We start from the raw sequence: 22,449 nt of genomic DNA, 5'->3' as shown, positions 1-22,449 counted from the left end.
TGAGTTTCAAATGGCGTCCCTCAGGGACGCCATAAGCCATGTACTCCTTGTTTTTAAAATTTTCACCGATTCATTCTTATTTTTAATATTTTATTTTTCCATTTTCTTATATATAAAAATCACGGTGTGTTTGGAGACCAAATTTTATATTTTTTGAAAAAATTTTTACTATTTTTTTAGCTTGGTAGAAAATCACTTGATCTAAAAAATTCTACACCATTCAAATATTTAATTTTTTACCTATCTAAAAAATTAGTAAAAAATTTCCAAAAAATGTAAAATTTGGTCTATTAATGGAGAACAAGATGAACGGTTCGGATCGACCGTTAGAATTTTGAAAACTCGAATATTGAGCCGTAGCACCGTAGCCCTCTATGCTATCCATAGCACCAAGCCTTACTCTATATATGTATAAACTTGTTTTATTGCGCTGATTGCAGATAATAACCCCTTTCTTTTCCCCAAAATAACGACACGACAAAACAGCAAGAATCCATCAACAAGAGAAATTGCATTTTGGGACAAGAGATCAGTTGAAAACTATAACCACGACGGCAGCAATTTTGAGCTGTTAGTCAAACAACACCTAACACGATGAAATGTTTCACAAATTCCTAACATTATGACCTTTAATTTCCCCCATCTAATCTGAAATCTCTTTAAAAAGCTACAATGTACATCCTATCTGAAAAATATCATTTTATTAGTTCCGCCATCAATATTATAAAAATGGAAGGGCTCAATTAATGCGGCCTCGACAAGAGGGAGAACCACAGAAGCAAGGCCGTCGAACCCCATCTCTTTCCTTGCATCGGTAGTCAAAGACCAGCTCTTCCCCTACTTCAATCTGCAAATGCCAGAACATAACTTAACATTACACTGGGTACAAACATAGTCCAACTTCTATATTTCTACTTTGGTACTTCTGCTATGATTAATGTTTGCCATAAGTTGGCCAAAATTAAAGAAAAAGAAAGAAGAGTTTGTACATCACGTTTAGCGAACAAGCCAACATGAGCAAGCTGGCAGTCCATGCTCTCCACCAACACCAGATAAGTTAACAGATTTGGAGAACAGCTGTCATCAGTGAATGAATAACAGGAAAAAAAAAATATCAGTACCACAATTATAACAGGCAAAATCTGGTAACACCCACAAAATGGAAAGACCAAACCTGACTCAAGTTTTTTTGACAAGTCAACAAGCCAAGAAAAAGTTATTTTTGAGCTACAACATAGAGATGGTCCCAAAATCCAACTGACCAAAAACCTAACAGACCCACAACATGAAACCCAAACTCGCCAAACCCTAACCTGAAAGGTCATTAGCAAATCCAAATCAATTTTGTCAGAAGGATAACCAAAACTGACCCAATTCCAAAACTAAGTCACCCACCGACCATTTTTTAACCAAATCCTGCAAAAACCCAGGTCCCAAATGACCCAACAACAACAAGCAAGCCTTTAGTCCCAAACAAGTTGGGGTAGGCTAGAAATGAATCCCAACCGGAGCAAGTCCCAAATGAGCCATAACACAAAATTGACCAGACCACAAATGGCCTGAACCAAATGACACAAAACCTAAATAAACCCAAATCCAAACAGAAACCCAACAATGATTCCAGATATTAAATTACCAACCCAGGTGTGGACTGAACCAGATTATTGCGCACCTTTGGCCCAACCACTAACCCTCTTAAATTACCATGAGGGTGTCTTACCACAATTGCTTGCCATCAATAGCTCTTTAGTTTATTGACCATAATCTCCCATATTCTGTTATCTACTAGCATGTAAAGAAGTTGAAGATTCAGAGGATATATACCTGTGATTAATGAAGCGAGCAACATTGCCATACTTGCTGGCATCAATTGCACATGCCATAGGCTCCTCACAATTACCTCCAGCATGACCAAGATGCGCTTCAATCTCACACAAATATTCACACCCATCCTTTGATTGCCTGTAAATTAATAATTAATCATTAATACATCCTATACAGCAACACAACTATGCAGGGGAAAACAGGGCAGAGATAATTTATTTTACAATGCCAACCTCTCCCTTCTTTCACTGGCCTGCTCACCATTGACAACTTCTCCAACGTACTCGCAAACAAAGGTGCCACCTGGGATTGCTTCTACAGCCCTAACTCCCCACCCCTACAAAACAAAGAATATGCATGTTAGATCTTTTATTTTGCTTTTACAATTTGGAGCTCAACAGTCAGTTGCTTCTTAGCACAATAAATTATTGACCATTTGTCCATTTCCATACCTTAGATATAGTCATGAAAACTTCGAGCTTGACCTTAATGCCCTTCTGGAGAACTCTGTTCTGACAAGATGCATTGCATTTGCATGATGAATTGCACTCGTACACAGGGTACCCTTCCTACATTATAATTTGTTTTTGACTAAATTAAGTTTCTCAATTATTACTTTTGCACCAGCACAGAAGATGCAAAGTTTTACTGCACAGGGCCTCTATTTTGCCTCATTTGAGCTCAAGCACCAATCCTTCATAGAAACCCAATCAAACTCAAAAAGGGGAAAATGAATGATGAAAACCAAGAGATGATATGAGGACACAAGAATAATTGAATGCACCCAAACAAAACTTGCAAAGACGAGGATATTACTGGAATATAAGAGAAGTATATAGACTACCTCAAGTACAATAAGGCCCCCTCCATCATATGCAAACTTTTCAAGCATGGGCTTGCCACATTTATTCAGTGCATTCTCGTAGTCGTTGTCGAAGAGGTACACGTGATCACAGCTCTCTTGGCTGCATCTCTCCTTCACACAACCACAGCCCAACCCTTTGTCCTACAGAGACATATACTTCAACTTGTCAAAAGATGTTTCTGTTTCTTTATATAATTTTACATTGTGTACAAATACGGCAAATCATACTGAGAAAATTTAAAAAGAAAATAAGGCAGAATACGTGGGAGATGAATAACTAATTCATGGCATTTACCTTTCTAGAAGCTTCAAGAGATGGGTCAACAACCCGCTCAGTTACATAACTAAACTCCTTCCAGGGCGTGGAGATACCATTGGCTAGCTTCTCCTCGAGACCTTCGAGAGAATCCCTGATCTTTTCGTCTAAGACACAAGGTATGGCAACCTTCTCCTTGCCAAAACTCACATCACCACATAGCAAAACAATGCCGTCCCTCTTAAGACTCCAACCAAAATGCTTTGAATCAAGCACCACATGGTATTCCTCCTCCTCGAAATCTACCTCCACTGGTGCAAGTGGTTCCCCGATAGGGCTTAATGGGCCTAAAGCTGGTGGATCAATAGCTTTACACCCCTTGGGGCATAAAAATCCCTCTTGATGCCACTCAATACGAGTGTCTGTCTCACTACAAAGCTTTGCGGCTTTAAGATAGATGTTATCAGGTAACGATCCAAATTTGGCTTCTAACTCGGTAATTAAATTTACTTTACAACAAGTTGAACGGGCAACTGACAGTATATCTGAGTTGCTCGGATGAGGTTTTGATTTATGGATGCCAGAAAATAGAGCCTGGGCTACTTTAGAACACTCCTCGTCCGTTAGCTGGCGGAGGCCAGTTGTTTCCGTATCAACTGAATCTTGCACCAAAGTCTGGTTTGAAATGGTCAATTTGATTGAGTTTTTCACACTGGTTTGGTTCTTCTTGAACTTAAAGGAGGGCTGTTGTTGGTTTAACAGGTGCCTGGTGCGATTGAGCTGGTATTTCCCTCTTCGATGTGTGAAGGAAGAAGAACTGGCACCTGCTGTATTATCCATGTGGGCCTCTTGGTGGTGCCGACCGAGATCTGGCAGTAAATCAAACTTCAACCCACAAATCTTGCAGGTGAATTTCTGTGGGCCATCGTCAGGGATTTGTTGGATAGGTGCTGCTACTGTATTTGTATGCTTGGCCTGGGTGCCAGTAAACTCAGATACATGAGAGGAGAGGACATGCTGCCACAACTGATCAGGGCTGGGAAAATGGCAGTTGCAAGACCTGCAACGAAAGAGAGTTGACTGTTGCAATGCTTGCACAGAACCGTGCTTCTCTTGCACATGAGATTCTAGCACCTTCCTACTGGAGAATCCCTCCATGCACACCGCACAGGCATAACCTCTGAACAAAGACCGTGCCTCTTTCTTATGCACATCTGTCCAGTGCAACCCTAATTTCTGATCATCAAAAAACTCCTGGAAGCAAATTTTACACTTTAGTCCCCTGACATTCTGATTTGATCCCTCGCCCTGTTCCACTATGTTAGTATTACCAGATTTATTCCCAGGAAGTGGATTAAGATCAGTGCCCAAGCCCCATATGGAGGATAGTTTCTCTTTCTCACTCAAAATCAATTTTAACAAGTATTGACCAACCTCTGGGTCATTAGAAACCACATTTGAAATCAGGTCTGTCTGGTCAGTGGGGTCCAGTCGGGATCGCCGTATCAACAGCTTGCTCTTCAGAAATGAATACAATAGCTCACAGGCACGGTGCACAAGTAGCTTTTCTTGCCTTGATGTACAGCTTTTGAAAAGCTTTATAATCACTTCCTTAGTGATAGGCCGGCTGCGGCCATCCCTTGCCCGTTTCAGAAATTTCGGTATGTGATTCTGACAATAAAGATCAAACTTCTTAGCAGCTTCCTGGCATTCAGTGAACACTTCATGGGGATGGAAGCGCTCACCAATGCATTTCAAGACAGAAATTGAACTACTGGCACTAACCACAAGGGCAGAGGAAGAGTTACAGGCTACAGTAAGAGCATGGGTTGCAGTTGGGGAAGGGGTGACAGCAGTAGGTTTAGGGCTAGGTCTAGGCAGATTGGTAGGACTAGCGATGGTATTATTATAACTATCAAGTTTATTTTTTATCAGAGTAGTTGTCTGTCCAAAAGTTGGAGATAAGATAATGGAGGTAGATGGCCCAGCACTGCTCTGAGCAATCTGACTTAGTGGACTATTTGCACTATCTTGAAGCTTATTACTAAATGAGATGATGTCCAACGAGGACACAATATTAGTCTGAATGTTTGCTGACAAGTCAGCACCAGGCTGGAGCCGGTGTTTCTTGCAGAAAACTGATCCAGGTTTGGCACGGTGCTTGCAATTTGTGCCGTTGGTGGTTGTACCGCGGCACAACGGGGCATCAACTGGAGCCCTCCTGTCATATGCATCAACACGCACATTGAGATGAACACAACAATATACATCTCCATCATTTGCCCACCTTTCGCACTGCCTTCCTTTTGTTTCTATGAAAGCAGCACACTGCCTATATGAGTAACCCTTCGGAGTTGCACTACTGGCACTTGCCGGGTCTGCTGGTTTAATGACTTCAACCTGTTTCACACTGCTTACTGGTGTAGTAGCAGCAACAGCATTTTCTTCATGTGGGGAACATGAAGTACTGGCTCGACGTATTTCAAGTTTGGGGCGTTTTCGGCTAATTTGGGGGTCTGGACTTACAGGTCCATCACCAATTGGGCGTTTGGTATCTTCACGAGACGCAGCGAACCATTTTGTGACATCTTGCTTTATGGTTTTCCACTCTGGAGCAACCTCCGGTTGCATGAAACCATTATGCAGCTTGTCCATCTCTGTCCAGAGCACATTTTGTACCAATTCCTGACAAAAGTAACAGGAGAGCATAAGAACTCTAAATATCAGTAATAGTCATGACTGTATTTGGGAGAAATCGAGTAATACCTATAATACAAAATAGGGAAAAAAAAAATTGCAATAAATTAGAATAAGGTACCTCCATAAGAGTTTCAAAAGACTTGGCACACGATACAGAGCGACACCTCTGAACCCACGAATCAAATGAATCCTTCAGCCAGTTGCTACTTATGTAATCTGGGAGTATCATCTACGAGTAAATGTTGGCAACACAATGAAATGACCAGATCAATATTTTTCACAAACTTGTGCATAGCATTGAACTTAAGCTTTAAACTTACATTGCAGAACCTAACAAGCAACTCTCCGAGGTCAGCATAACTTTTACAGCACGAAGCCTCCATAGCAAAAGATTTCCATGTTTCTGTTTTGCGTGCATCTTCAATCACAGCCTAACCAAACAAAAGAGGTAATTCAAGTTCAAGTTGTTCAAAAGATCAAAATAAAAAACATTGAATTTTTTTGTCAAAGAGAATAATGAAAAAAGGACCTGGGAGTGCAAACTGTCAGTGAGATTGAGCATGGCCAGAGCGAGCTTCTGCATAGCATGAGAACGGGGAATGTTCAAGTCATCAACCATCTTCCTCCACTTGCTGTGGGTGCCGTTAACAAGGGGCATTGGGGAATCGTTGATGGGACGGACAAGGAGGGTGTCAACCCAGGAGTAGGCCTTGCTTCGTGGGAAAAACACAGCAATGTACGTCTTTCTATCATGTGTCGGTTTTGCACTCAAGGTCAGCGAAGGACAGTCCCCTCTTGGGCATCTTATTCCTGTCTGCCACTTCCCTCTCCACTGCACACCAAACAACTCGGTTCTCTTAGTAATGCTATTAGCTACATTCTTTTTTTGTGTAAAATTTATATGTGAAAGGAACCTAGCAAACAAAAAGCCTACTTCACAATAAGTTACAAAAGAACTGCTACATTCCAGCCTGTTTTTTAAAAGAAAAAACTCTTTAACTGAACAAACAAAAAGATCCATAATGATAGTTTGCCTGTAAAGCTACTAGCATACCACCTAAGTTCTAAATTAATTGTTAGGAAATTATCACATTGGACGGTTTTGAAGAGGAGCTGGAAAAGCATTTTTTTTTCCATTTGGGGATCCGAAAAGACAATTCATTAGTCTATCATGAGATCTGTTGTGATCTGCTGAAAGGTCAAACAAATCTCATGAATTCTTAGTTGATATGCTTATAATCTTGTTTTCATATACTGAAATAGTTGGGATAGCACTTTGTGAATCATTTTAACCATCTGAAACTTGAAAGAATTGTTGTACAACTTTGAACACTTTCTCAAGAAAAAAATATATACTCCTTTTCACTCTTAGAATCCAAATAACTATAATTTAGAGGGTTCACTTATGTAGGACTTCTGCCATCTATGATATGTTCATATCATAATGTGAGATTTCCATTTAAAAAGCCAACTGTACAAAAGTTAACTGAGCCAAATGGAAAAAACAAACAAAAACGATTCATTTTCAGCCATAATTCTGACAAGTCAGAAGATTTGAATATGATGGTGTGATGCATATAAATTATGCACAATGTATTAATTTAATTGGTTGGCAGTCATATATATATTAATGAAAAATCTTTTACTTAAACAGAACAGAATTTGCCCATTATGTAGCTAGGACAATTGCAAGTATATTGTGTGTGAGAGAAGAGAGCATGTAGATCAGATTAGGAAATAATTAACACATTGGTCCTAATAAGCAATTATAATTACATAAACTTAAGCACCTAAACTTCTTCAAAATATGAAGAAGAACAACCGATCCCCATTCTACCTGTGGGACAGGACCGCTGATTTGGATTGCTAGAAAATTGACAAATTATCTAGTTTCATAATGAACGTTCTAGCAAGTGGATATTTTATCGATTTCACTTATGGAAAATGTTGTTATTCTATTACTTCACACCCCTTCATTGATGAATAAGAATTGCATTAGGACCATAATTCCCAGATTTTATCCTTCCATCTACAAGCCACATTCCAGCTTGCACAACCTAAGATGCTAGTGACCAGTGTACCCAATCACTGGATACAGCAACCTGAACCTTTGCCCAGGGTTAGTAATAGGGTAAAAAAAACTCAAAAGAAAACTAGATAGGCACCTTGCAATTCAATAAGAGAACAGAATCACCTTGGAAGTGTCTCTAACCACAGGGGTCCAAAAGGCGGCTGAAGGGCTAGGGTTTTGCTTTGTTTGCTCGGAATGGTGTATGAATAAATATATATACATGGCAATATAGAAGGAAATAGGAAAGGCTATATTTATTGGGCTTCTTTTAAGTATTTTTTTAATTACTAATCCCGTTTATGGGCCTAACTAATCATAGTGTTGAATCTGGTTTAATAACGTAGGATCATAAAAATGGAAAAGAAAAAGGGAGTGTTCCGAATCTCAGTCTTCACATTTCAGAATATTGGCTAGCCTTTAATTCATTCCACACAAACAATGACTCATCTTCAGCAGCCATTCCAACTTGGAATCTAACTATCCCCCTACCCACAGACCGCATACCAAGGGCCATAACATACTGCAAATCCTAGTGCTCCCTGCTTCTGGTAACTAAGACAAGGAAGATTTTTGAGTTTCCCCACATAACAAAGGTTAATAGCAAATACACAATAACATGGACCACTGCTTTACAACCTTTTGCAAATTTCTGAAACAAAATAAAAAATTGACAGAGAGATGAGAGAGTGGAAGGAAATAAAAATCATGCATGTACCTTGACCCAAAGTGGAAGGGCAAAATCATCAACACCTTCAGAGGATGTGGGGGTGTTTTGAGCATCTTTATTAACATGAAGGTTATTTTTAGTAGCTTCATGCATTAGAACATGGCCATTATTTCCATTACTATTGGATGCATATTTATCCTTGCGCTCAAGTTCAATCTGGCATGCCAGCTCTGATAGATGTTGAAGTGTACATTTCTGGCTGTCAATCTCTCCATCTCCATCTTCAGTACTTTGACATGGCGAGGTTACGCACTTGTCTGTTGTTGTTGCCAATCTATCCCCTCTGTGATCATCCTCCTGCTGAGAGGTACCAATGTTGCCGTCTATACCAGTGGCAGACATAGGTTGAAAGCAAGATTCCTCCTTCACTCCCTCTTGATCACAGTGGGCCATTGCATATAGTAAATGGCCGAGTAGACCTACAAAAAGAAAAGGAATAACTTGTGCATTAGATTTGCATTAAATACCATACTGTAAAAGACCTCAAGTTCAATAATGGTAATGTTAACAAACAAGTACTGTTAGTTTCCCAAAGTAATTTTCTTCTATTTAGACTTTCGCAAAGTTCTATTGCGGCTCTCTCATAAAAATATATGTAATTCATATTGAAGTACAACTTATCTCTCTAAGCTAATCAAGCTCAACTATAAAAAATATTTAGTTCACATTGAAGTATCATTTTCCGTCTATGCCCTATGTACAACAAGCATGGATACCACAACGTCCTTACTAGTACAAAGGCACCTATCTTGGTCCATGAACAGCTGAGATTGAGATTTTCTATATCTAAATGGCTGGGATTGAGTAATCTAAGGGCGGATTCAACCTGAGTCATTGGCTGTCTTGTCCTGATCTAGGAACGGCTGAGATTGCATATATCAAAGTCGCTTCATTACCAAAACCGTCCAATCTTAATATCTTATCACTTAGCATAATATATTTCTTCCTTACCAAATCTCTTTTCTTCTTTTCCTCTTTCTCTCTGCTGCGCCGCCCCACTCACATCCCATCCTCTCCTCTCTAACCCTAAACACGAGGTGTCCGGGGGGTGTGCCCCTATTCAGCCTCTTCCTCTCCTCTTCCCTCATCTAACATAAAACCCAAATCTATTATTACTTCCTGGACGGTGCCATTTCCATATCAGGTGATGAGAAGGCATAGACGGTCCTTAACCTACTTGTAAATCTGTAAGACCTTGTGTTCTCTACCTAAGTTGTACTTTTCATCTATAATTCGTGCTAACTACTGGTTTTTTTTTTTTTTTAAATCAAAATCAGACTTTGATCTATCATTGTTTTCTCAGAAACCAGGAAATTCGTAAAATTAATCAGCCTGTATTTGATTTCCAATTTGAACCATGATATTTGACCTGCGACGCTGTATATTAATATTTAATTCTAATTTATTTCATATATTGGCATGAGTGATCTTCAACAGCAAAACCCCATATCCCTTTGTAAGAAGCTTGAATCATCAGATCGTATTCAATAGGTCTGAATATCAATTTTGAAAAGGTTGTACCAGTTGTTGTTAAGTCTCTGCAACAAGAATAATCTAAAGTAACACTTTAAGATTTACGGTGATGAAAATCCAACGAAACAATAATGATCAAAAAGAAGAAATTGTAATAGAGGCCATCAAGAATGTGATGTACCACCATAAAACATCCCCCCCCCCCCCCCCCCCCCCCCCCCCGGCCCCACCACAAAAATAAACTCAAGACCTAAATACCTCTCCAATAGTAGTTAGAAGATAATAACTAAGATACTGACAAAAAGATTTTATCTTAGATAGACAGATGGATTGTTCACTATAGGCTGCTAAAAGCTATATTAATTTGTTTAGGTGCTTTATAAAAAAATAAAAAAATTACGGTTTCTTCAAAAGAACTCATTCTTCAATTGTTGTTTCCTTATTCTGAGATTTACTTTCTTGAGAAATACAGAGAAAATTGTGATATAAATTTCAATTAGACCCTAATCCGGATAACAGTATATGTGATTTATTCTGAGTTAATTTAAAAAATAAGACATTTCACAATTTCAGTGGTTCATCATTTGCAGATCTACAATGAGAATTGTATATCTCAAATATGCAAGTCAAATGCATAAGCAGATGTCTCTAGGAAACACTTTTCCTACTTTGGTTCTTATTTGCAAAGAGCTGGTAAGACGCATTGCTAAATCGCCCATTTATTGCGGTTTATGTATTCTTATTCTGATTGGATTATTTCCTTTACACCTTATTTGAGAGGTAGTTTTGTGGGATCAGCTTGGAGTTTGCATGTTGGATTTTGCTGAAATCACAATTTCAATTTTGTTTCTGGTGTATAACAGTATAGCGCTGGTATAAGTCATCTCGGGATGGAAATGCACAATCAAATAAATAACATACAGCGGCTTTTGAGATGAACCTTAACAAAATTTCTTTTGTTGATTATTTTATTGCTTTTATATTTTCATAATTTATAGTGTTTATTTCTCATTTTAAGTATTTTATTCAATTTTTACTTCTGTAATTTCAAAATCAATTCTTTAATCTATAAAGCAGTTTAATTAAAATAATAATTTCAGATTTTTCAAGGTCATAATTTCTATATTTTTAAAATAACATTCAGATTAGTAAAAGAGATATTGTTGGCTCTCAGAAAATGGTAATAAACTATTGTCATATTTCAAACCAGTGTTGTAAATAAGGATATGTGGTTGTCGGACGGACATGGTACCGCCAAGCAATTAATTTGGAATAATCAGCCATAATCGGAAATAATCGGCTGATTAGTTGGAAAAATTTGTAACGGTTTGATCACCGCCAACGACTAATCGGCCAATTAATCGGTCTAGTCGGACGTTTTTTACAACACTGTTTCAAACAAGTTCCACCAGAAGCAATGCACGTACAAAAAATACCTAGTCTATACCTGCGCATATAATCCCTGAAAACCCTATCCGTACTGGTATTATAACCGGTCAGGTTTGGTCATAGCAAAAAATAAAAAATTGTGTTTATAATAGACATGCAATCGTTGATGATAAAACTTAAGGTACGCGGTACGCCAAATATAAAACCCTGAAACGACAATTGGACATGAATTGCATCAATAGTAGCAATCTATAATATTAATCAGTAAATATAGAAGAGATAAAGGGGGGAGAGAGAGATAAAGGGGAGAGAGAGAGAAGAGGGGAGGTTGACTGACCTGTAAATGAAGAGAATGGGTAGGGAAGGGGGGTTAGAATGGAATGGCGAGGTTAGAAAACCGTGACAAGAAAAATAGACGGACGGGTTGAGGTAGAGATCGGCCAGGGGGCACGAATCAAATCCAAGCATTTACTGCTACCAATGTTGCATATCTGGCAACGAATTGGAATTTAGAAAAGGAGGAAATATATTGATAGATTATTATTTGATAAGAAAAAAGTTGTAATGGAGAAAGGGGGGGAGGTATCTGGTCTGGTATGATGGTATCGTGCCTGGGCGGAGAGAGAAAGAGAGGATGAATTTAGGAAACGAGAATGTGGTGAGGGAGGAAATGGGGAACGTGACAGCTGCGCCTGCGACCAGGCAACACGAACGAACAAGGAGCTTAGGGTTCGCTCCTGCTTTTGGTTTGGCCCGTGCCGTAGTTTCCGGTTTTTTGTTTCACCGGTCCAGACCGGTCTGAACCGGACCTCATACAAATCGCGATCCCGATTTTAGTAGTGCCCGACACGACACAGACACGGGGAACTATTCATTTGAGCATATCAATTGATAACGCTCAGATTTTTTTTTATATAACTCTCGCGTCACGTGACTACTGCGTGGAAGCCATTTCGCCTTTTTCTGTAACAGTTATGTTTGATAGAAAAGAAAAAAATAACACTTATCTCTTTATTGTATATTCTAACCAAACATAACATTGCTTTATTTTTCTATCAAATACAACATAAGGGTAATTTTGAAAGGGTATTCACGATCAAAATTTTTAGTTCTATGGACATAATTTTAGCCATCTAATTAATTGATTTGATAATGCTCACTCTAATTTTTTTTTATAACGCTCACCTATTTCGAAACAGAAAAAAAAAAAAAAAAAAAGATAATAACGCTCACTTTCCTCAAAAAAATTTTTGATAATCCTCACGTCAAGTGACTACCGGCGTGTAAGTCATTTCGGTTTTTCTGTAACAGTTATGTTTGACAGAAAAAAAAAAAGATAAAAGTATAATAATAATAAAATAATTTTTAAAATATATTTAATTATGAAATAAAATAAAAAGATAAAAAAGATAATTCTTTAGAGCAGAACTAGGGTGTTCTTAAGTTTACCAAGTTCTTTGATAAAAAGTCTAAAATTCGTCAAATCGGCTCAAAATAAACTTATCTCTATATTGTATCTCCGAGATAAACATAACATTGCTTTACAAAATAAACTTATCTCCCAAATAATAACGCTCACCTGTTTGAAAACAAAAAAATAATAATGACGCCTACTTTCTTCAAAAAAAAAAAAATAATGCTTACTTTCCTCAAAAAAAAATTTTTTGATAAATCTCACGTCATGTGATGACGTGACTACCGCCGTGTAAACTATTTCGATTTTTCTGTAACAGTTATATTTGACAGAAAAAATATAAAGTATAATAATAAAAAAATTATATTATACGAAAGTGGCAATAAGAAATATATTTTTAAAATATATTTAATTGTGAAATTTGTATCTCCCAAATAAACATAACATTGCATTATTTTTCTAGCAAATATAAGGTAAGGATAATTTTGAAGAAGTGTTCCCGATCAAAATATTAATTCTGTGGAAATAATTTTAAGGATAATTTTGTCTTGCTTTTACAAATCTGACAAGTTTAATATTAAATATTTTTATGATTATTTTGGTAATGCTATAGTATTTTTTGCAAATTTTTAACTCCAAAGCATGAAAACATTTTTTTTAGATTGAAAAAAATATATTTTATCATATAACAATATACGCAATGTGACACATGGTTCCTGTTTGCTCGTGCTCATCGTGGAATCAAATTAAATTATTTGTAATTCCTTTCATTATTTTAGTCTTGTCTCATATTTTGCAGAAAGAATAATGTATTCATAAAATTTCTAGGATCGAATATTTTATGATAAAAATGAAAAATTTGTTTCGATAGCGAAATATATATAAAAGGTATAGATAGATACTTCCGTTTTCATGATTTTTGCAATTATATAATAAAAGAATCATTTGCTGATATTTTGGTTTTCTTGCGTTGGACAAAAAATATAAAATATTTGATGATATTTCGGTATTAATTGCGCTGGACAAAAAAAAAATTAAAAAGATTTGCTGTTATTTCGGTATTAAATTGCACTGGACAAAAAAAAAAGATTTACTTGTGCGTTTTGAAATAAAAAAATATTCAATGATCTTTAATTCTTTATTGTAAAATGTGGTTTAAAATAAATCCATACATGTTGATGAATATGACCTTTATTATGAACTGATTATAAGTTTATAACTATATTTGTGCATTTTGGACTCAGATTAGTTTACAAACACATTTTTGGACCAAAACGCAAATTGTCCAAATTATGTTTTCTGACGCCCGAACTATTAATCCAAGACACTCAATGTATTCTACATTTCAAAATTTTATAACATTAACTATTTTACTATTCTTGAATTTATGTACTACATTTTCGGATTTTTTTTTATTCGTGATTATATTTTATTATTATTTTAGGTTCATCTTTCAAAAATCTAAAAAATAGTAAAATATCTCATCCTCGAGATTTTGATTTTGTATAACATATTGAAATTGAATAGCTTGGATTAATAATTCGGATGTGAGCAAGATTTCCTTGTATCTTCATTTTCAAAATTTAAATAGTCGATTTGAATCTTCCAACGTGTTCTTCATATTAAAATGTGTCTAGAGACCAAATTTTACATTTTTTGGAAATTTTTAAATATTTTTTCAGAATTTTTGAAAATCATCACTTTGCTGAATTTTTTATTATTGTTTAGTTTAATCAAAAATTCTGAAAAAATAGTACAAAAATTCTAAAAAAATGTAAAATTTGGTCTCCAAGCACATTTTAATACGAAGAACACGTTGGAAGATTCGAATCGACTATTTGAACTTTGAAAATGAAGATATAAGAGGAGGGTGCACGTTAGGAGCACAAAAATGATGGTGCATTTTAACCCTCCTCTTAGACCATTTATATTTGGGTCGATATTCAAATGTTTGTACAACAGCCTAATTCTGTTTATTTGTTATATTTTTAAAGTGTGGGGGGCACTGAAGAAAATAATTTTCTATTTGTACTAATGAGTCTGGTTAGTATAACATCAGTGTCATTTCAGTCTATATATATAACACCAACTTCAAAACCTATCGAATTTAATTTAAATGATGAATCCAAATCGTTCAAACCGATCTACTTCATCAATTGTGCATTTACATGCAAAATTTATAAATTTTCAAATTGATTTATTATCAAGTCAAGCGGTCAAATGTGACACTTTTTAAGATAATTTTAATGCATTCATTTTTCAACATTTTTGACCGCTTGACTTGATACTAAAATAACTCAAAAAATTTAAAAATTTACATGTAAACTCATCACTCATAAAGAAAATCGGTTTGAACGGTTTGGATTAAATCATTTGAAATCTATTCAATAAATTTTAAAGTTAGTGTCATATAACACCGATGTCATACTAGCTGGACTCCGTATTAATTGCGTGATGGGGAATGTTGTATCTTTTTTTGGCATGCTAATCTTTCTATGTATTATTTGATAGATTAAAAGTCCGAGATTGTATGCATTTTGTGCCTTTAATTTATCTGTGTTGGATTCTAAACAAGAACTTGTGTTTTTCCGCAGTTTAATATTAAATTATTAATTGTATGCCTCCCAAAAAAGAAATTTGTTTATACATATTTATTTATTTTATCAAATTTTTAAAAAATATCCATGCATTATGTCGACAAATAAAAAAAAATTTGATTTGTAGTATATCTATACTTTGTAAAAATGATTGAATTTCAATATTTATTAGCCATGTCACGTTCAATATTGATCGTTTGATTTGTTTCTTTCTCATTTATTTTGATCAAAGGACTCATATATTCTTACTACTTATTTAAAAGTGAATGTTATGCAATATTTCCTTTTATAATACAACTCTTTTGCATCTCCGCATAAATTCTCTATTATACATAGTTTGAATGTTTTGAAAAAATATTTATTTGTTTTCAAGTTTACCGCATGCAATTTCTTTTATTTTGAAAATTATCTTTTCTTAACTAGATATTTTATTCTAAACGAAACGAAATAAAACAACATTGCTCACGACAATCTCTTCTTGACCTTGGTCAAGAACTTTGTTTTTGCCATTTTATTCTTCATATATAAATTTCTAATTTGAATTATTTTATTGCTGTTTATTTTTTATTTTATTTTTTTAATGGCAAATTGCTCTGGTCATATATTATTTTGTTGTATTACGTGCTAACTGAGAAAACCGTAAACTATATAGTGAGATCATATTATGATAAATAAGAGCAATTTGTACACCAAAATAGAATAAAATTGGCGCTTTATAAAATCGATGTATTTTAAATATAAAAAGGCCCGCACAGTAGCCGATTTCCTACTAGTCCTTTTTAATTTGCAACAAAGGCGAACTCTGAAAAGACACATCTAAAAGCAAAGATATTTACCCATTCTTTTCAACCTATGACATTAATATAAAACTCTTACATCAAGAGGAACATACAAATTATTAAAAAAAAAAAAAAACACAAATTAGATTAAACTGCACCAAGTGCCCAGCCAAACCTATAAAAGATTTTATCTTATACCATTTGACAAAAATGACCAGGGATCTACCCTCCCCGAACCAATCGGACCTATCAAAAGAATTTGTAACTCATTTGAATTTTTGAAATAATTTTCAATCAGGAACGAACCCTCAAACAACTTTCTGTTGGTTTTCTTGTGCAATTTTTTCAAGCTCCTTCTCTCCAGTAGCTATTAACCCCTTGACCACATCAAAGCACGTCAACTTAATGCTGTTAAAGAGAAGTAAAAATTAGGCATTAAAGCAGAAAAATATTAGAAAAAAGTATCAAAGCAACAGCTAAAAAATGATGAGAGAGAGACCTGCTATTAGGAAGGCTTTTCAATGCATTTGGCACAAAACCTCTGTATAAGCCAATCAATCCATCTCGCTCTACAATGCCTGTATTTCATTTTCATAATATTCATCTTATAAAATTTATCTTAATGACCAGCAGTGTAAAGGATGACTGGTAAATTTGGTCAATCTTGTAAATTTTTACAAATTAGACAAGCACAAGTACAAATGCTATTTCTAATCAGTTCGGATGAGATTCCAGCAAGATGGCCTGCTAAACTACTCGGGTAAACACAAGTAATAAGAAACAACAACAACAGTGAAAAGAAGTCAATGTCATTCTGCAGTGTCCCTTGACCACACTTATTAGCTTTTGGAGGTTTGAGCACCACATACGTTTATCTCAAAATAAATCCAGAGAAAGCTAGACAAAAGTTCATCTCAAATAAAAGTACCAAGACAGATTTAACCTATCCCTGCCCCCTCTTCAAACAAGATTATCATTCAGCATATTAACTATGATTAAAATAAGGTTGATACCTGAGAAGTAGACAATTTTGGCTTGGGTTAAAGACAATTAAATCAATGATCAATTAAGTCTCCACAACAGCCATTGAGGGCAGAACAAAAGTTTAAAAATGGGCCAGTCTTGCAAGAACAGGTCTTCTCACTTTTCAAGTGTACAAAGAAAAAGGACTTTATAAGCAATTTTGATTTGGGGGCTGAAATAAGTGCATAATGTGTACCTGGAAAGGCATCTAGAACAGTTTTGTAAGGAGTGCCCTTCATTTGCATCTGTCTCCTCATGGTATCAAGTGGGTAACACATCAAAGTTGCAAGTGTTGCCGAGACAAGAGCTGTAACCAGAGATGTCTCTGGCCTCTTTTTATACTTATCTGGTACTGATTTCTTCATCCTATCCATAGCCATATTTAAAAACCCAGATTTGAATGAGTCCCAATTCTGATTATTCCAAATGACTAGCTAAAATAAAACTTCTCTAAAATTTGGAGGATATGATGGAAACATGAAATTTGGTGCTTTTAGTTTTCTGGAAGTACTGACATTTCCTAATATAAAAAATTAGTTGCAATTCTTCCTACCAAAGAAGGCAAATAGTTATGCAAGAAACAAATTTCTTCATTGGAGTCATCCAATGTTCTCACATGATAACAGTACTACGAACCAACTGGATAGAATAGCAAAATTGAAAAAAGAAAAATGGAATGAAAGTAGAGAGGATACTCACAAGTCAAAAATACAAAAATTAACAGCAATATATGGGGCAATCCCAAGAAGAGATGGACCCAGCCCTCTGTAAAATGATCCCAACCCTTCATCTCTTAGCATGGTCAGTGCCACCTTCAAAAACATAATCAATTAATCAGTTAATATACACTAAGACACCAAACAAGTATATGTAAGATATAATTATATCCCAAATAGGATTAACCACCTGAGACATTGTTCTGCTCCCTGGTTCAACTGCCAATCTTAAGCGAAGCACATCCAATGGGTAAGTGACCTGTCCGTTGCATATATAATCAACAATCTCACATTTTTCAATAATTAGTCCAAACCACCTTGACACCATATCAACTCGGTTAGTACTATTATAATATCAATTTCCTCCAGTAGAATGTTGTGTTCTGAGTCTTAAGATCAAGTGACAAAATTTTGTCATCAATTAGCCAAGCCCCCCAAAACTACCTTGTATTAGTACTGGGGTCAAGTTCAATAGCAAATTAGCTCACCCACACCCCATCCACACATAAGAAAAAACAATAACAAAAACAAGTGCAATAGCTCACAAGTGTAGATGTCATGCCAGCACAGGCTCCTGCAACAAGCCTCCCCAATACAGATAAATCTCCATCCTTTTTCCTGAATAGTTTCTACAATTTGATATGCAATTGTACTATCAATTAATTTAAAAAAAAACAAATAGTAGAAAAGTACATTTTAGTGGAAGATGAGGCAGGATTACAACCTTATAAACTTCATAGGAGAACAGCTGAACCGCACTATAAGGAATAATCCGAATAACCTGCAACAATAAAATATTAAGCATTATCTCAAAAATAAAAAAATCATTAACCACGAACTGGTTGCATAAATGAAAAAAAATAGAGAAAAACTTGAAAAAGAAAGAAAAATAGAATTAATAGGTACCTGAGGAAGGTTCCCCTTCCAATAACCTCCGATACCTTCCGCCTTTCCAATGTTTGTTATGGCCTCGACAAAACCAACTGCTTTGCTGGCTGGACCCGGACCAACTCTGATGCTGTGTGTTTGCATGAGGAGCTTCACACGGTCTAGCGGAGCCGTCACGGTTTTCGCCGCCGCGCCGGCGAGAGCTCCGGCAGAGAAGAGAGCGACACTGTTTGGTACGAGCGCCAGTAACGCCAGCGGGTGACGAATCAGCTGTTCCCCTGTCAGTGACTGTGCTCTCCAGTCCCTTTCCCCCTTGTCACCTTCTCCTCCTTCGCCTCTCACGGGAGTAGTGCTAACAGTAGTAGAAACGGAAGCGAAGGAAGGTGGGGATGAAGAAGGTACGAGAGAAATGGAGCGCCATGTTACCACTGCTTCTCTCTCCCTCATCTCGATTTCAAATTTCAGGGTTCTATTATAGGGTTTATGGATGGAGGACGATAATATAGAGGCGTCCAACGTAGAATTGATTTTGGAATTATCGCTTGGAATCTTGGATATATAAATAGGTCGATTGGGTTTTGCTTCACCCTTTCACCTTCCCACCTTTGCTTCCTCCCAACTTAATTCTACGGTTTCACCCAGACAAAGGTAAATGATACGATTTCATACGGGGATATTGGATGAGGATGGCACTGGCAGCCTTGGCAGGTTATCGGATAACGGGTTCAGATCCTCCCCGTTACTCTAATAGGGATTTTTTATACTATTAGTGGATCTGGACCGTTATTTTTAACTTGGCACGATTCTCAAAGCACAATAATACTGTCCCTTATACTAGTCCGAATCCCAAAGCAGCTGAGAGTTAATCTCAAACTGTAATTACCTGGGAGGGTACTTTTTCTGGTTGAGGTAGCCATAAAGGCCGGTAAACTACTTTGGGCCATAAGTGGGCCTATATCTCGGCCTATTACTGTATCCCGGCCCAGAAATCCGAGGAGTCTCTCTTATGGAGTGGGCTACGGACCTTCTCTTGCCATCGATTTCAGTCAAGAGTTTTGAGTTCCTACACACTTGACTTGTAGAACTTGTGCTGGGTTGGGGTTTATCATGGGGATGGACCGGAGCAGCGTAGTGGTGCTAGACAATGGTGGCGGACTCTTGAAGGCGGGTTTCGGAGGCGAGACCGACCCGTTGGCTGTCGTTCCTAACTGTATCGGTCGGTCTCCCTCCTCTCACAGCTCGAAGAAGTGGCTCGCCGCCGACCAGCTCCAGGCCGACGATGCCGACTTGACGGGGGTGTCCCTGCGCCGCCCCATCGACCGAGGCTACCTCATCAATCCAGAGGTTCAGAAAGAGGTCTGGGACCGCGTACTCCGCTCCCTGCTCAAACTTGACGACCTGTCCCAATCTTCCCTTTTGCTTGTGGAACCCCTCTTTAACCCTCCTTCCCTCCAGCGCTCGACCGATGAGCTAGTCTTTGAGGAGTTTGGCTTCAGCTCCCTTTGCGTTGCTGATTCTCCTTCCCTGGTCCATCTCTACGAGGCCAGCCGGCCCCATGGACCGTCGGTAGCTAGCCTGGTGGTCGATTGTGGCTTCTCATACACACATGCAGCTCCGGTGGTGCAGAACATGACACTGAATTACGGGGTGAAGCGCATGGATCTTGGTGGCAAGGCGCTGACAAACTACCTCAAGGAGCTGGTATCGTACCGGGCTCTTAATGTCATGGATGAGACCTTGCTCATTGACCATGCTAAGGAGCAGCTCTGCTTCGTCTCACTCAACCTCCAGCGCGACCTCCATCTCTCCAAGTACTTTCTCTCAGTGCTTCTGATTGATCATTTGTTCTGCCTTATATTTTATTTTAGTAAATTGCACAAGTTGTTCCTGAAGTAAGGTCTCATTCATTCCTGGTTTCCTAAAGGGTGTTGAAATGATCTTCGCTGAAATTTTCAAATCATGCTATTGTGGTGGCTAAGCATGGACCACCATATTTAATTTAGAAGCATGTGGAAGAGACATTGATTTGGAATGAGCTGTGGGTTTGTGTTAATAATGCTTGCGATGTGTAATTAAGAATAATTGTATGAATATTTTATAGGAAGTCGGGGAAGGACAATATATTGAAGTGCACTTATGTTCTCCCTGACGGAATCACGCACACAAAAGGCTATGTTAAGAACTTGGATGAAGCTCGGCAGTACCTTTCTCTACTTGATGGAACCTCAAACCTTACAACAGAATTGGATTGTAAGATGGAGAGTGGACAGGGTGGCACAGACAAGGCTGAAGATAGGAGAAAAGTTGATATGATTCAAAATGTAACACCTAAACTCCACCAAAAGAAAAAAAGGGGTACTCTTTTGAACTTTTTGCTGATCTTTACCCCAATTCTCTGGTGCAGGAGTTTACTTTAAACAATGAGCGTTTTCTCGTGCCGGAGATGCTTTTTCAACCTGCTGACTTGGGTCAGTTTATCACTCAAAGATACTATGTCTTCCTTTTTGTATTTCCCTCTTCAATATTTTGTAATAATGATTCCTTAAATCATAAAACGAACGCCACAATTTCATGTTTAAATAACCTAATCAAATGCAAGTTGCTCATGTCCAACTAATTACCGTAGCTGCCCATTTACAGGAATGAATCAAGCAGGGCTAGCTGAATGCATTGCTCGAGCAGTCCATTCCTGCCATCCTTATCTCCATCCCGTACTTTTTAAAAAGTATCCATCTTCTCTGTTTGTTGCTCTGAAAATTAGACCAAACAAATAATGTATCAAAATTGGGCTTACAAATGTAACTTTGGTTTGAATTTTTTTTTTTGCAGCATTATCTTGACTGGAGGAAGCACATTGTTCCCCTGCTTTGCGCAAAGATTGTAAGCTGGTTTCTGGGTATTATCTACTTATCTAATATGCACTCCGTGAGGATGGATAGCCTTGTTTGATACTGATGTAACCCTATTGCATATTTACAGAGAAAGAGAGCTACGACCTCTTGTTCTTGATTCTTATGAAGTGAAGATTACTAGTCAAGAGAAGTACGTCCTGATTTCAATCAACCTCTCTCTCTCTCACACACACACACACTCATTCGTTTACCCACCCACACATTCACATTCTCACTCTTTAGAGAGGCACAAAGCTTGACTGATGTCTATTTGTTTATTTATTTTTTAAACAGCCCGATACTTGGTGTATGGAGAGGTGGGTCACTACTAGCATCAAGCCCCGAATTTGAATCAATGTGTGTCACAAAAGCAGAATATGAAGAGATTGGATCTGCAAGATGCCGTCGCCGTTTTTTCCACTGAGATTCAACTTCACTAACATTTGACTCCTATCATAATTCTTGAGCTGCTAGAGTCCAAGTTATTTATGGAGGCAGTATATGCTTTCAATTATGGCCATGCAAAATATTTTCTGGTGAGATGTCCTGGAATCTCATCATGCTGTTTTGCACGAGGCATTAAAGGTGTCTAGGTGTCTCAATGATCCTACAAGAGAGTCATGCGGAAATAGTTGAGCGTGACATTGTAAAGCTTTTTGTAAATTCAATTCTAGTAGTGATTCTAATTTACGGTTGCAAGGCAGAAAGCACGGAACAATTAATCCATTCTTTCGTTCTTTTAATCATTTGTCTGTTAATTTCTTTTTCATAGTTCTTATGATGTGCTTAAGCCTGATTTTGTGCACTCTGTTTTCTTTCAGACCAGGCACTCTGAT

At 37.2% G+C, this 22,449-nt stretch overlaps 3 protein-coding genes across 7 annotated transcripts; 1 reads left to right on the top strand and 2 right to left on the bottom strand.

Moving 5' to 3' along the window:
- Window positions 1–495: 495 nt before the first annotated feature.
- SUVR5 (histone-lysine N-methyltransferase SUVR5) lies at window positions 496–11,967 on the bottom strand. 5 transcript variants are annotated; one of them, XM_078304720.1, is made up of 13 exons: window positions 11,643–11,900; window positions 8,432–8,862; window positions 7,811–8,268; window positions 6,175–6,477; window positions 5,966–6,076; window positions 5,764–5,874; window positions 2,985–5,630; window positions 2,669–2,830; window positions 2,277–2,393; window positions 2,058–2,161; window positions 1,825–1,962; window positions 990–1,077; window positions 496–847 (listed from the first exon to the last, which is right to left on the bottom strand). In XM_078304720.1, the coding sequence occupies exons 4-13, from the start codon at window positions 6,301–6,303 to the stop codon at window positions 740–742; spliced, it is 3,714 nt and encodes a 1,237-aa protein (XP_078160846.1). In that variant the 5' UTR covers window positions 6,304–6,477; window positions 7,811–8,268; window positions 8,432–8,862; window positions 11,643–11,900; the 3' UTR covers window positions 496–739. The 5 variants fall into 5 exon arrangements, with proteins under 5 accessions (XP_078160846.1, XP_078160843.1, XP_078160842.1 ...); XM_078304717.1 differs by lacking the exon at window positions 7,811–8,268 and having other exon boundaries at window positions 11,643–11,967; XM_078304716.1 differs by lacking the exons at window positions 7,811–8,268; window positions 11,643–11,900 and adding an exon at window positions 9,270–9,640.
- A 4,166-nt stretch (window positions 11,968–16,133) lies between these two features.
- Window positions 16,134–19,381, bottom strand: LOC144556430 (putative envelope ADP,ATP carrier protein, chloroplastic). The gene is made up of 8 exons (XM_078304789.1): window positions 18,741–19,381; window positions 18,559–18,615; window positions 18,380–18,463; window positions 18,025–18,093; window positions 17,818–17,930; window positions 17,315–17,484; window positions 16,595–16,673; window positions 16,134–16,503 (listed from the first exon to the last, which is right to left on the bottom strand). Exons 1-8 carry the CDS (start codon window positions 19,167–19,169, stop codon window positions 16,404–16,406), a joined length of 1,101 nt encoding a protein of 366 aa, XP_078160915.1. The 5' UTR covers window positions 19,170–19,381; the 3' UTR covers window positions 16,134–16,403.
- A 378-nt stretch (window positions 19,382–19,759) lies between these two features.
- ARP6 (actin-related protein 6) lies at window positions 19,760–22,286 on the top strand. Its single transcript, XM_078304741.1, has 7 exons — window positions 19,760–20,533; window positions 20,824–21,043; window positions 21,127–21,190; window positions 21,363–21,447; window positions 21,552–21,602; window positions 21,702–21,764; window positions 21,908–22,286. Exons 1-7 carry the CDS (start codon window positions 19,830–19,832, stop codon window positions 22,035–22,037), a joined length of 1,317 nt encoding a protein of 438 aa, XP_078160867.1. The 5' UTR covers window positions 19,760–19,829; the 3' UTR covers window positions 22,038–22,286.
- The last annotated feature ends 163 nt before the right edge of the window (window positions 22,287–22,449 follow it).

The sequence above is a fragment of the Carex rostrata genome, chromosome 1 (genome assembly GCF_964058835.1).
Source record: "Carex rostrata chromosome 1, lpCarRost1.2, whole genome shotgun sequence".
Classification (NCBI taxonomy): Eukaryota; Viridiplantae; Streptophyta; class Magnoliopsida; order Poales; family Cyperaceae; genus Carex; species Carex rostrata.
This window is presented reverse-complemented; position numbering and strand designations above follow the sequence as displayed.

Excerpts from the sequence above, each read along its gene's own strand:
- SUVR5 (XM_078304716.1), bottom strand. The coding sequence starts at position 9,318 with ATGCAATCTCAGCCGTTCCTAGATCAGGACAAGACAGCCAATGACTCA. Across the intron at positions 2,831-2,984 it reads CTCTTGAAGCTTCTAGAAAG|GACAAAGGGTTGGGCTGTGG; the intron begins GTAAATGCCATG and ends ATGTCTCTGTAG. Across the intron at positions 2,162-2,276 it reads TTTTCATGACTATATCTAAG|GGGTGGGGAGTTAGGGCTGT; the intron begins GTATGGAAATGG and ends TTTGTTTTGTAG.
- LOC144556430 (XM_078304789.1), bottom strand. The coding sequence starts at position 19,169 with ATGAGGGAGAGAGAAGCAGTGGTAACATGGCGCTCCATTTCTCTCGTA. Across the intron at positions 18,464-18,558 it reads TCTCCTATGAAGTTTATAAG|AAACTATTCAGGAAAAAGGA; the intron begins GTTGTAATCCTG and ends ATCAAATTGTAG. Across the intron at positions 17,931-18,024 it reads GGAGCAGAACAATGTCTCAG|GTGGCACTGACCATGCTAAG; the intron begins GTGGTTAATCCT and ends ATGTTTTTGAAG.
- ARP6 (XM_078304741.1), top strand. The coding sequence starts at position 19,830 with ATGGGGATGGACCGGAGCAGCGTAGTGGTGCTAGACAATGGTGGCGGA. Across the intron at positions 21,191-21,362 it reads TTTTCAACCTGCTGACTTGG|GAATGAATCAAGCAGGGCTA; the intron begins GTCAGTTTATCA and ends GCCCATTTACAG. Across the intron at positions 21,603-21,701 it reads CCCTGCTTTGCGCAAAGATT|AGAAAGAGAGCTACGACCTC; the intron begins GTAAGCTGGTTT and ends GCATATTTACAG.